Genomic DNA, 14648 nt, shown 5'->3' with positions numbered 1-14648 from the left:
AAAGAATTATCTACAAATAAAGTTAGAAGTGTCCTCCAACCACCTACCTTCCACCTCAACTGGCGTCACTAATTACATGCCAGCTTTTACTCTTCCCCCACATCCTTATTCGGGCTTCTTCCACCTTCTTTTCCGGTCCCGATGAAGGAACTTAGCCCAAAGTGTCACCACTTCATTCCCCTCCATAGATGTTTCTTGACCTGCTGAGTTCCTCTGATATTTTGTGTGTGTTACTTTAGAGCAGGGGTTTCCAACGGACCCCTTGGTTAATGGTAGAGGTCCCTGGCATAAAGAAGGTTGGGGACCTCTGCTTTAGAAGTACTTACCTGTCCAACCATCACCCTTTGTGAGTTTGTTACTAATTTTACCTGTGGGAATGATGTTGCACTTTGAAGATCCTATATAAATGCAAGTTATTGTTGTTGATACCGATTCATCCTCCTCTTACTCAGGTGTCAAGGACAGTCAACTCCTCAGGAGTGGCACTACCTCATTTGTTATCGAAGGCTTGGAGCCCGACCACACTTATGCAATCGAGGTTTCACCTTTATTAGGATCCAGAGAAGGAAACGCAGTGACGGTGACGACAAAAACTAGTAAGTAGTCATCTACCAGAACGTGGTTGATGCTGGGCGTCAGAGAACAGGGCAGGAGAAGCCCTGTGACCTCCTAAGCTTGATGTCTTTCACTAAGACTTACATATACCTGTTGGGCCAGATCTGAACCCTTCACCTTCAGCAGCAAGAGCGCTCACCAATGCACCATTGCTAATTGCCAGCTTCTGTCAGACAAAGAGCAAATACTGAGAAAGATCCCGCCGCTGTCTGTAAGGAGTTTGGTACGTTCTCCCCGTGACTGTGTGGTTTCCTCTGGGTGCTCCGGTTTCCTCTGTCAGTCCAAATATGTACTGGTTGGTAGGTTAATTCGTCATTGTAAATTGTCCTGTGATTAGGCTGGGATTAAATCAGGGGTTGATGGGTGAAGTGGCACAAAAGGCCGGCAGGGCCTATTCCACACTGTATCTCTATAAATAAATAATTATTTTTTTCTTCTTTGGAAAGGGTATAGAATGCTGCGTACAGTACAAAAAGTTAGTTTGGTTTTTTATTGTCAAGTTATGGATGAAAGAGAAATGGAGGGTTATGTGGGTGGGAAGGGTTAGGTTGAAGGGTAGGTTAAAAGGTCGGCACGACATATTGGGCCGAAGGGCCTGTGCTGTGCTGTAATGATCTATGTACTCACATACCCTGAGAAATGTGTTCATGCAGATCAAATCTTTTTCAGCTTCCGGGTGAATGTGGACATTTTGATATTTATGGCTAACATATTTCTGTGTGTTTTAATGACAAGGTTCCGTTGTGGGAGATGTGACCAACTTGCGTGTGACTGAGGTTCAAAAGAACTCACTCCTGATCTCGTGGGCTACTGTGGGCAGGGCCTCGGCATACAGAATCACGTGGAAGAGTGCTGACGGTGGGTTTAATGTCTCACTGATGTCGTAGAGTACGTATCAGGTGGTTCCCCGACTCCCCCTCATCGTTGTGGGTGTCCAGCACCAGAGCTTTCATTCTGAGCGATGTACTGTGAGACCTATAGTATTTATCAAGTCTAATAACCTAGTGGAAAAGATTTCAGGTGCTGAAAATCTGGTGAGATTGCTTTGTGGGCTAGCATTAGTTTGATGGGCTGAGTGGCCACCATCAGGGTCATAAGAAAAACAAAGTATGCATACAAGTACAATTCTGTGCTTTACATATGAGGAGTGTTTGATGTCTCCTGCCTGTATTCAATGGGGTTTAGAAAGATGAGGAGTGAATTTCATTGAAATCTACGAAACACTGAAAGGCCTGGGCAGTGTGGAAATGGAAAAGATATTTCCAACAGTAGGAGAGTCCCGGATTCAAGGGCACAGCCTCAGAATGAAGGGTTGACTCTGTAGAACAGATATGAAGAGGAATTTCTTCAGCCAGAGGGGTGGTGAATCTGTGGAGGCCATCTTTGGGTGCTTTGAACCATGGATTGATAGTGACAAATAAAGCTAATCTCTTGCTTCTTAGGTAGTAGAGGAGTTGAGAGTTGTAGGGAGAACGTGAGAGGAGGTTGAAAACAACTAGTAGGGGAGGAAAGGGTTGCAGAGAGAACGTAAGTATGTTCCTTCCCGTGTCTTGTGCGGGTTTCCTCCAGCTGCTCTGATTCCCTCCCATAGTTCAAAGACATACCAGTGAGTAGGTTAATTGGTCACCGAAAACTGTCCCATGATTAGGCTATGAGTCAATGAGTCATTGGGCATTGTAGCTTGTTGCCAGCAGAATTGTAGATCCAGGTTCCATTTACGAGAAGCTGGGATAAGAGGGGTTTAGAGGGCTATGATCTGGGTAAAAGGTAGAAGACCAGGTTGGCATGGACTAGATGGGCCAAAGGGCCTGTTCCTGTGCTGTAGAGATCCTGACTCTATATCCCTAAATTACAAACTCTATTTTCTCCTGTGAACTTGTTTCCCAGTGCAAATATCCCTGTTATCTGTCTGAAAAATGTTGCCAATTTTCATTGGACTAATGCCTTAAATAAGCAGTAAAACGATGATTAAATATTTGTTCAGGTGCCGTTGTGTGTAATGAAATGACTGCTGATATTTTGAGGAGAATTAAATAATAATGACATTGACTGAATCATGCTTATATTTCTTTCTGGACAAATTAAGACAAACTGTATAAAACATTAAAGTTATGTTTATCTACTTAATATTTGTTACACCGCTAGTGTTTAGGTCAGCAATGAAGGTCCTGCGTCTCTGTCTGTCCTTGGCCACACTGATGTAGAAGGATTCTTCATTGCTGTTTCCCTAAGAGTTTTGTTTGAGCAGGATCGTTAGCCCTAAGCTGAACCCCCGAACCTGGAGGATCAATGGACCCCTTAGTCTGGCCTCTACCTTTTGCCCTATTTGGCATGGGTGACCTTACCGAGAGGCCAAGCACAAAGCCCTGACTTCAGCCAACATAGCCCTCTGGGTCATTGAGGCACGCAAGCCTCCAACCATGACAAGATTATGTTGAGGAAGGTTATGTATAATTCATGTTAATTTATGTTTATGCTTGTTTGTCATGTTTGTAATGTAATGTGCTGCTGAAAAAAAGTAAATTTTCATGGAATGTATATCCTAGGCTCTTAAAGAAAATTGACAAACAGGCCCTAATTCTCTGGGATCATCAAAATACCTGAGCATATGACCTCATATATGGAGGATTTGTTGATTTGGGTTTGCCAGGGTTGGGTAGGAGCAGTCAGGTACAATATGATGGGCCAAAGGGCCTGTCCTGTGCCAGACTGTTCGATGTTCTCGGCGTTAGGTCCAGCAATCTAGCCCATTTAACAGAAGTAATGCAGACAACGTGCTGGAGGAACTCAGCAGGGCAGAAAGCACCTATGGAGGGAAATGAGTGGTTGATATTTCGGGCCGAGACTCTTCATCGGGACTAGGAAGGAAGGGGAACAAGGAGGAGTTGGAAGGTAGGAACAGTGGAAGGAGTATGAGCTGGTAGATGAGACGAGGTGAAGGGGAAGGTGGGTGGCGGAGGGAGGATGAAGTAAGAAGCTGGCGGGTGGTAGATGAGAGTTGAAGGGCTGAAGGAGGAGGAACCTGATTGGAGAGGCAAGAAGACCATGGGAGAAAAGAAAGGAGGAGGGGCCCCAGGGGGAAGTGATAGGTGAGGAGAAGAGAAGGAGTGAGAGAGGAACCAGAGTTGAGAATGTAAAATGAGAGAAGGGAGAACTTAGAGATTGATCTTCATGCCGTCAGGTTGGAGGCAACCTAGAATATGAGGTGTTTCTCCTCTAACCTGAGGGTACCCTTGTCATGGCAGTAGCAGAGGTCATGATCCAACATTTCAGAATGAGAATGGAAAGTTGAATTGAAATGGGCAGCCACCAGGAAATCCCACCTAACGACACACACAAAATGCTGGAGGAACTCAGCAAGCCAATCTGCATCTAGGAAAAGAGTATGGTTGACGTTTTGGGCCAAAACCCTTCATCGGGACACCTATTGTGGCAGATGGAACAAAGGTTCTCGGTGAAGCTGTCCCCTACGACGAGTCTCACTGATGTAGAGGAGGCCTGTCCAAGAACACCAGATACAGTAGATGGCCCCAGCAGGCTTGCAAACTGAACTGTCACCTCACCTGGAAGGATTGTTTGGGGCCCTGACTGGTTGTGAGGGAGGAGGTACAGGGACAGGTGTAGCACGTGTCCTACCTGCAGGTTCCAGTGCAGTATATTTCTGCTCTGCTTACAGCCTCTGTCCCAGGTATTTGATCAAAGATAAACCTTATTCACCATATACATTGACATATATTACAAATTTGCTGTGGTGTTTTGCTGAGGCATACAACTAAATGCAACAACTTTCAACGATTATAAAGAATCAGAATCAGGTTTATTATCACTGGCATGTGATGTGAAATTTGTTAACTTGTCAATAGTAGTTCAATGCAATACATAATCCAGCAGAGAGTGAGAGAGAGAGAAATAATAAATATAATAAAACAATAAAATAATAAATAAACATGTAAATCAATTATGTATATTGAATAGATTATTAAAAAATGTGCAAAAACAGAAATACTGTATATTAAAAGAAGTGAAGTTGTGTCCAAAGCTTCAAAGTCCATTTAGGGATCGGATGGCAGAGGGGAAGAAGCTGTTATAAAGTATAGATATGGAATAAAATATGCATAGATACAGAAATACAGGCATGTATTTAGACCATAAGACTAGAAGACATGGGAGCAGAATTAGACCATTGGCCCATTGAGCCTGCTCTGCCCTTCAATCATGGCTGATCCTTTTTTCCCCCTCCTCAACCCCACTCCCCAGCCTTCTCCCTGTAACCTTTGATGCCGTGTCCAATCAAGAGCCTATCAATCTCTGCCTTAAATGCACCCAGTGGCCTGACTTTCACAGCTGTCTGTGGTAACAAATTTCACAAATTCACCACACTCTGGCTAAGAAAATTTCTCCGCGCCTTTGTTTTAAATGGACGCCCCTCTATCCTGAGGCTGTGCCCTGCTGTCCTAGGCTCCCCCACCATGGGAAACATCCTTTCCACAATGTAAATAGCATTATAAAAAGTTGTTTAAAATGTTTCCAGTGCAGTGATGGAGTGAATAGAGAGGGCTGGGGGTGCCTAAATAGAATGGTTGATCAGATAAACTGTCTGGGGGAAGAAACTTTTAAAATGGTGTGAACTTTTTATTTTAAATATCCTTTCTTCCATTATCCATCTTTTTATTGATTTAAAAGGAGCATAAACACAGACAGGAGGAGAATTATCTCAAATATATGTATCAATAACAATACAAACAGGAAGTGAAATAGATATTATCAAAATCATACATAGTGTTAAGCTAGTATATAATATATAATTAAAAAAGAAGAGAACTAATTATCATTAGTTCATAAAGAGAGAAAAAAAGCTTTAAGTTATTATTTGAAGAAGAAAAAAAAACACTGCATTATACAAAAAAAAAGAAAATAAAAATGATGGGTAGTCCATTCTGAGGATATGACCAAAAAAAAGAAAGGAAGACTTTCTGATCAAACCTAAAACTTAGAAAAAAATTTGGAAGAGTAATAAATGAAATCAAATGAAAATATTGAATGAAAGGTCGCCAGATATGTTCAAATTTAAAGTATGTATCAAATGTCCAATTTATTTTCTCTAAACTTAAACAGGACATAATGGAGGAAAGCCAATAAAAGACATTAAATGCCCTTTTGTCTTGGACACATACAAGTGATGGTGGACTTCAGCTAATGACCTTCTGTGCTGACCTGACAGTTAGCTGTGTTTTCGTATATTGTGAGCGGATACCTCATAGCCAAGCCAAGCCTGTATCTTTATGTTGCTTTTGGGAGAGGTTACATTGCTAAGGGCACCACTTCAATGATGCTAGTATTTATGATCCAATTTTTACCCTCCATTTCAGCAATCGAGGAGAGCAATGTGGTGAGCGGCGATATCAAATCATTCGAGATCAGAAACTTGAAACCAGCGACTGCTTATGCTGTTCGCGTCACGCCCATAATGGGGAGCAGGGAAGGAATCCCGGTCACCATCATGGCACGGACTGGTGCGTATTTGTTACCTCTGCAGGGGTTTGGGTAGGCTCTTCACTCACCCCCACACGGAACTGATTCCACAACCTATGCACTCACTTCCAAGGACTCTACAACTCATCTTCTCAGTAGTTATTATTTATTATTATTATTATTATTATTATTTTTTTTTTTTGTATTTGCGCAGTACGTTATCTTTTGCACATTGGTCATTTGTCCATCTTTTTATGCAACTTTTCATTGATCATCTTGCATTTCTTTGTATTTACTGTGAATGCCTGCAAGAAAATTAATCTCATTACATATGTGGCATACTTGCTTTGATAATAAATTTACTTTGAACTTTAAACCAGTGATGACCAACAACTAGTCTAATTTGTCCATGTTTGGCCCACATCCCTCTAGACCTTTCCTATCCATGTACCTGTCCAAGTATCTTTTAAATGTACCTGCCTCAACCACTTCCTTTGGCAGCTCATTCCATATATGAACCACCCTGTGTGTGGAAGAGTTGCTCCTCAGATTCCTATAAAATCTTTCCCTTCTCGCCTTTTTTTTCTGTGCCTACCAGTCTTGGTTTCCCAACACTGGGAAAAGATTGCGCACATTCTCTCTATCTATGCCCATCATAATTATCTACGTACCTATAAGATCTCCTGTGCTCCGATAAATAAAAATGGTTTGCTAAATCTCCCTCCACAAAATCTGTCCCTGGAGTCTTGGCACATCCTTGTAAATCTCCTCTGCACTCTTCCCACTTGGTGGAATCTTTCCTATAGCAGGATTGTGAGGATTTCCTGACCACAAATCCCTAAACTCAAAAGAAGATTCTAAGCCCTACCTGCTGTAGATACCTACGTGTCCCCTCACTACAGGGAAGTTATACTGCACCCACCTTCACTTTAACGACTAGCTTACCTCACTGTCTAGCTGCTAATACCCACTGGGTGCCTGCTGGGTCCCCCTGTCTTGCGAAGGAGGAAGTAACTCCAGCTCGCAAAGAAGTTTAGACACAACTTATTTTTATTTTTAATGCTACTCATTTGAATTTAAACAAATTGTTCTTAACACACATTTAATTTTCACAGAGGATGTCTAATTTATAAAAGATTTCTGAATTACAGAAGATTTCCAAACTACAAAGGATTTCCAAACACATCTCCAATTCTTATGAATTGGAATATACCAACGAGTTGTAGACGAATGAGTCACAGAAACCAAAGGTTGAGGAATGAATTCTAGTTCTTTCTGCAATGCCATCTTCCAGTCATTCTCCTTGCCATTCCTAACAATCTCCTGTTTTTCTGACATAGAAACATAGATAGCATACAGCACAATACAGGCCCTTTGGCCCACAAAACTGTGCTGAATATGTCCCTACCTTAGAACTACCTAGGCTTTACCCATAACCCTCTATTTTTCTAAGCTTCATGTAGCTATCCAGGAGTCTCTTAAAAGACCCTATCGTTTCCGTCTCCACCATTGCCACCGGCAGCCCATTCCACGCACTCACCACTCTCTGTATAAAAAACTTAAACCGACATCTCCTCTGTACCTGCTTCCAAGCACCTTAAAACTATGCCCTCTTGTGCTAGCCATTTCAGCCCTAGGGAAAAGCCTCTGACTATCCACACAATCAATGCCTCTCATTATCTTGTACACCTCTATCAGGTCACCTCTCATCCTCCGTCGCTCCAAGGAGAAAAGGCCGAGTTCACTCAACCTATTCTCATAAGGCATTGTCCCCAATCCAGGCAACATCCTTGTAAATCTCCTTTGCGCCCTTTCTATGGTTTCCATGTCCTTCCTGTAGTGAGATGACCAGAACTGAGCACAGTACTCCAAGTGGGGTCTGACGAGTGTCCTATATAGCTGCAACATTACCTCTCAGCTCTTAAATTAAATCCCATGATTGACGAAGGCCAATGCATCGTATGTCTTCTTAACCACAGAGTCAACCTGCATAGCAGCTTTGAGTGTCCTATGGACTCAAACCCCAAGATCCCTCTGATCCTCCACACTGCCAAGAGTCTTACCATTAATGCTATATTCTGCCATCATATCTGCCATCATGTTTATACTATTTTTGTACTAGAAGACATCATCTGCATATAATGCTTTCCAGATACAATTACTGGGACAAAATAATTCATGCAGATGGTCTTAAAAGCTTCTGGTGATAGAAGTTCCAAACATCCACAATTAATGCTGTGAGGGCTGTCTGTCTGAGAGGTTTATTGCTAAATGCAGCTTCCCAGCTTATAACTACTGTATGTTTGATGTATTTAGTAACATAGCCCTTTTGTCTTGCGTCTGGCCAATACAGACAAGACAATTCTTGGTGATTTCATGTTGTAAAGCAGACCTCTCAGGAAACAGCCACTTGCTGTGACTTAGCAGCCTTATTCTGTAACACTTTGTCAAAATTGTGCATCCAACTTCAAACTAATTGCTGTATCCTATTTAAGAACTGGAGACTGCTTCTTGTTTACAACAAAAAGCTGAGCAAAGAATATTTGTTAAAGTTTAACTTTGTTACAAACAACTCTAACCCTTTAGAAAGGTTGTGCTGCTAGGCTAGAAAGCTGAGGTTGGCAATAAACCCTTCAGGCCCTGGAAACTGAAGGTCCATCACAGGATGAATTAAAACTGGACGCAATGTTCCAAGTGGGGTCTCATCAACATCTTGTGGGTGCCACCATACCGTAGAAGTTAATGTAATGCTATTACAGTGCCAACGATCCAGGTTCAATCTGCTGCTGTCTGTAAGAAGTTTATACATTCTCCCTGTGACCACATGGACCTCTTCCATGCGCCTCAATTTCCTCCCACATTCCAAAAGGTGTTCGGATAATGGTTAGTAGGTTATGGACATTCCATGTTGGTGCTGGAATCATGGTGACACTTGCAGGCCGCCCTCAGCACAACCTTGGACTGTGTTAGTCGTTGATACAATGCACATTTCACTGCATGTTTCAATATTTCACTGTGCACGTGACAAACAAAGCCAATTTTAAACCTTTAAATTCTGTACAATTACAGCATAACATCACAACTTCAACATTCACTTCCCTGACTGATGAAGGCCAGGGTGCCAAGAACCTTCGTCACCACTCTGTTGAACTGTGACTCCACTTTTGTTGAACTGTATACCTGTTCTCCTAGGTCTCTCTCTATTCTACAGTGCTACAAGAAATAAAGAAATGAAGGGGGAACAGAACATTTGGTCCTTTGATACTGCCCTATTTTTCACTAAAATCTTTGCTAATCTCGTGTCTCATGTCAACTCTCTTGCCCAACCACCATATCACCCAGGTTTCCAGAATTCCAAAAAAAAATCCAAAAGAAGTAGGAAATAGAAACAGAAAATGGTAGAAACTCTCTGCAAGTCAGCCATCAAACGTGGAAGGAGAAATGGTTAACATTCCTCCGCTAACCTGTTTCTCTTTCTGCAGATGCTGCCTGACCTGTTGAAAGTCTCCAGCATTTTCTGTTTTTATTTCAGATTTACTAGCACACGCGCTTTTGATTTTTCCAAGGGTGACAGGAAAGCGCTTGGGCTGCAGCTGAATGTGTTGAGGTGGCTCTTATGAGTAAGAGTGTTCTGGCTAGTAACTGGAAGTGCGCGGCCTGCGATTTGTCTGCAGCTGTGTACGACGATGATCCCTTCGCCGGAGTCAGTGACGTTCGGGTGCTCGAAGCTCGGAGCAACGTCCTCCGCGTGACTTGGGTCGGAGTTCGTGGAGCCACTTCGTACAGGATCAGCTGGAAGCGTAGTGAAGGTGAGTCCCACTGGTGGCCATGTCTTCAACGAAGACCTCCAGCTGTTTCCTCCCTTATCTCCTCTCTCTGCTTCTCAGAGCTTTCTTAAGCAAATTACTCAACAGAGTAAACAACGTACAGTGGTTAATTTACTAACTCAGCAGCCATATTAGGGGCAGCAGTGTACTATAATTGTTAGTATGACACTATTGTTCTGTATTTCCTTAGCCTTCTGAGGATGAAGAGGCAGTGGTATTTTTTTTTGGTCATAGTGTCATAACTTGGATATTTGTTTTAACCCTTGGTTCCTTAAGGATGTTATCGCTGGAGCAGTTAGTAGGGATAAGCTCCCACTACCTATTAAATGCTCCCAATGGCATGCGCCTCAAATAGCCTCTGACAGCCAAGACCATCTTCTGGCCTTCACATGCAGCTTAGCGAATAAGCCTGATGGAACCACCTCCACTGACGGAGAAGGCACAGAGGTGGATTACTGGCGCCTTGAAACCAATCGCTTCGGGCAGATTTGGGAGTAAATCCCCCCGAGGGAAAATCCAGAGCTGAAGTCCCTGAGGCAGCCCTGTGTTGAGTTCAACGCTGACTGGCAACTCCTGCAATGCTGGCCAGTGCCAAACTGTATCGGCCTCTTCCGTTCCTTTGGGTTCATCAGATGTGTGGAGAGTGGGACCCTGCTACATGGGCAACAGCATGCTCTCCATATCATTTCTTTATCTAGGTAGCTAGGACACAACATCCCCTGTCGACACTGACCAATGGTGGCCTCGCTGCTTTAAGCCGTGATCTCATGTTCAACTGACAACTCACGTTCTCAGCGTTTTTGTGTATATTTTGCACAATTTGTCTTTAAGACCATAGAGCACGGCAGAATTAGGCCACTTGACCCTTTGAGTCAGCTACACCATTCAATAATGGATGATTTATTATCCGATCAACCCTTTCTCTTGCCTTCTCCCCATAACCTTCGATAAACTTACTAATCAAGTTCCTGTCAACCTGCATTTTAAATATACCCAGTCCATATCTGTACATTAGTTGTTTTGCATATTGGTTGTTTGTCTATGTATAGTTTTTTATAAATTTTATTGCATTTCTTTATTTTCCTGTAAATGCCTGCAAGAAATAGAACCTCAAGATAGTATTCAGTGGCATATATGTATTTTCATAATAAATTGACTTTGACTTATTCCCACCAAACCCAAACTCACTCAAAAACCAATCCTGACATGGTTGCATCAAGGCCTGGTGTGGAACACCAATGTCCAGGAGCAGAAACTCCCATAAAAAGTGGTGGACACAGTCCATTCCATCATAGGAAAGGCCCTTCCCACCACTGAGCACACTTACAAAGAAGCGTTACCGCAACAAAGCAGCATCCGCATCATAAGATCATAAGACCATAAGATATAGGAGCAAAATTAGACCTTGATCCAATTTTCCTCTCAGCCCAAATCTCATGCCTTCTCCCCATATCCCTTCATGCCCTGACCAATCAAGGATCAATCAATCTCTACCTTAAATATACGTAAAGACTTACCCTCCATAGCAGTCTGTGGAAAGAATTCCACAGATTCACCACCCTCTGGCTAAAAAAATTTCTCCTCACCTCCATTCTAAAAGTATGCCCCTCTATTCTGATGCTGTGTCCTCTGGTCTTTAGACTCTTCCACCATAGGAAGCAGCTTCTATGCATCCACTCTTTCAAGGCCTTTCACCATTTGATAGGTTTCAATGAAGTGACCCCTCATTCTTCTGAATTCCGGTGAATACAGGCACAGAACCATCAAACGCTCTTCATATGACAAGCCACTTAATCCTAGAATTATTTTCGTTTGAACCCTCTCCAGTTTCAGCACATTTTTTTTAAGATAAGGGGGCCCAAACCTGTTCACAGTACTCCAAGTGAGGCCTCACCACTGCATTATAAAGTTTCAACATTACATCCTTGATTTTATATTCTAGTCCTCTTGAAATGAATGCTAACATCACATTTGCCTTCCTCACCACTGTTTCAACCTGCAAGTTAACCAGGGAATCATGCACAAGGACTCCCAAGACCCTTTACATCTCCGTCTTTCATATTTTCTCTCCAACTAGAAAATAGTCAACCCTTTAAATTTGTGTCCAAAGAGCGTGACCGTACACGTCATGACACGGTGTTCCATCTGCCATTTCTTTGCCCATTCTCCTAACCTGTCCAAGTCCTTCAGTAGCCTTTCTACTTCTTCAAAGCTCACTGCCTCTCCACCTATCTTCATATTGTCTGCAGACTTTGCAACAAGGCCATCAATCCCATCATCCAAATCATTGACGTAAAACGTAAAAAGAATCTGTCCCAACACAGACCTCTGTGGAAAACCACTTGTCACCGGCAGCCAGCCAGAAAAGACCCCGTTTATTCCCAGTCTTTGCCTCCTGCCAGTCAGTCATTACTTTATCCATGCTAGAACCTTTCCTTTAATACCATGGGCTCGTAGCTTGATAAGCAGCCTCATGTGTGGCTCATTGTCAAAGGACTTCTGAAAATCCAGGTAGCACAACATCAACCAATTCTCCTTTGTCTGTCCTGCTCATCAAGGACTCCCACCACCCAGGTTATGCTCTCTCTGCGCTGCTACCATCAGGAAGAAGGTACAGGAGCCTCAGGACCCACATCTCAAGGTTCAGGAACAGTTATTACCTTTCAACCATCAGGCTTCTGAACCAGTGAGGATAATTTCACTCACCCCGAACTGATTCCACAGCCAATAGAACCAGTTTCAAGGACTCTACAACTCATGTTCTCAGTATTATTTAATTATATTATATTGTTGTTATTTGCTTTTTTGCAGAGTTTGACTTTTTTGAAATTGACTTAATGACCTTTTAGACTTGATTCTATTTCTCATTCTTCATTGATTCTATTAATTCTATTGTATTTCTGCAATGCAATATTGAGAAACTGTATTACATCTCATTGATTCTATTGTATTTCTTTGCCTGCAAGAAAACTGGTAGGGTTCCACGCCAGTGAAGAAGAATGCCTTTAAATAGCCAGAGACAGAGTATTGACAGAGACGGAGTCATCGGGCGCCGTCATGATTACACCAATCTTTTTGGTGATTGCTCATCACGTGGTGTTTCTGTAGCATTCTCCAGATTTTTTGTTGCTAGTTTCGTGCTTAACCCAGCACAGATGGAAAGCGTGCAAGGGAGCCGGCTGGATTTGAACTCAGGACCATTTGCCCCGGAGTCCAGCGCTGATGCCACTACGCCACCAGCCGGCTTGGTGTAGCAGTTAGTGTGACACTACTGCAGCTCAGGAAGTCAGAGTTCAGAATTCAATTCTGACGCTATCTGTAAGAACTTTGTACGTCCTTTCCTTAAGTGTGTGGGTTTCCTCCGGGTGCTCTGGTTTCCTTCCACAGTCCAAAGACACACAATAGTAAGTTAACTGGTCATTGTAAATTGTCCTGTGATTCAGCTAGACTTAAATAGGTGAATTGTTGGACAGTGCGATGAGTTGGGCAGAAGGGCTTATTTCGTGCTGTATCTCTAAATAATATAAAATAAATAAAAGTGGCTGTATATGGTGACATGCAGGTACTTTGATAATACATTTACTTTGAACCTTGAACATAGAAATTGCAGATACAAGTACGAACTAGATCGGGTAAGCCTGAACACATTTTGAAAATGACCAACAGCTCTTGTTGATTTCCCCTCCGTGTTTCCAGGAGGAGCTGAGACCAGCAGAGTCGTACCTGGAGATGTAAACACCATTGATATTGTGGATCTTGAAGGTGGAGTTAATTACCTTGTAAAAGTGGTTGCATTGATCGAAAATCGAGAAGGACGCCCTGTGACGATTACTGCAACTACTCGTAAGTCACTCACAGCTCTGATGCTATTCATCATCCTTTATCACCCATAGAGTCATTCAATATAGACTCATAGAGAAATCAGCATAGAAACAGGCCCTTCAGCTCATCTAGTCTGTGCTGAACAATTCTAACTGCCTACTCCCATCGACCTGCACCGGACCATAACCCACCATCCCATCCGTGTACCTATCCAAACTTAACATAAATGTTGAAATCAAGTTCTTGTGCACCACTCGTGCTGGCAGCTCAGTCCACACTACCTGCACCCTCTGAGTGGAGAAGTTTCCCCTCATGTTCCCCTTAAACTTTTCACCTTTCACCCTTAACCCATGATCTCTGGTTGTAGTCCAACCCAATGCCAGTGGAAAAAGACTGTTTGCATTTACCATATTGATACCCCTCATAATTTTATACACCTCCATCAAATCTCCTCTCAATCTTCTCCTTCCAAGGAATAAATCTTTCCATATAACTCAGGTCCTCCAGACCCAGCAACATCCTTGTAAATTTTCTCTGTACTCTTTCAATCTTATTTATATCTTTCCCATAGGCAGGTGACCAAAACTCTACACCATTCTCTAGATTAGGCCTCACCAAAGACTTCAACATATCCTGTACTCAACACTTTGATCTGTGAGGCAAATGTGCCAAAAGCTTTCTTTACGACCATATCTACCTGTGATGCCACTTTCAATGAATTACGGACCTCTGTTCCCAGATCCCTTTCAAGCCACCTGTGTATTTATTGTGCCTGTGTCCACCCTTCTCTTGTCTGCAGTCCTGTGTCTTCCTTTACGCAGTCATGCAGATTCCTCACAGAAGTTGCAGTGGTCACGGCCTCATAGCAGTAAGTCCATCACTGCTTTGGTGAGTAAGGAGAAGGGTGTGCAC

The 14648-nt window shown here is 42.7% G+C and overlaps 1 protein-coding gene across 1 annotated transcript in view; it reads left to right on the top strand.

Annotated features, from left to right (window-relative positions):
- The window catches only part of col7a1 (collagen, type VII, alpha 1), a 320662-nt gene that overhangs the window by 98013 nt on the left and 208001 nt on the right, over window positions 1–14648 (top strand). Inside the window, exons 20-24 of the mRNA XM_059943970.1 lie at window positions 453–596; window positions 1351–1473; window positions 5985–6128; window positions 9762–9896; window positions 13611–13757. Of these exons, the coding sequence (XP_059799953.1) occupies window positions 453–596; window positions 1351–1473; window positions 5985–6128; window positions 9762–9896; window positions 13611–13757 (693 nt within the window). The remainder of the gene's footprint in view (window positions 1–452; window positions 597–1350; window positions 1474–5984; window positions 6129–9761; window positions 9897–13610; window positions 13758–14648) is intronic.

The sequence above is a fragment of the Hypanus sabinus genome, chromosome 19 (genome assembly GCF_030144855.1).
Source record: "Hypanus sabinus isolate sHypSab1 chromosome 19, sHypSab1.hap1, whole genome shotgun sequence".
Taxonomy (NCBI): Eukaryota; Metazoa; Chordata; class Chondrichthyes; order Myliobatiformes; family Dasyatidae; genus Hypanus; species Hypanus sabinus.
Note: the sequence above shows the minus strand (reverse complement) of the source record. Positions and strands in the feature narration are given on the sequence as shown.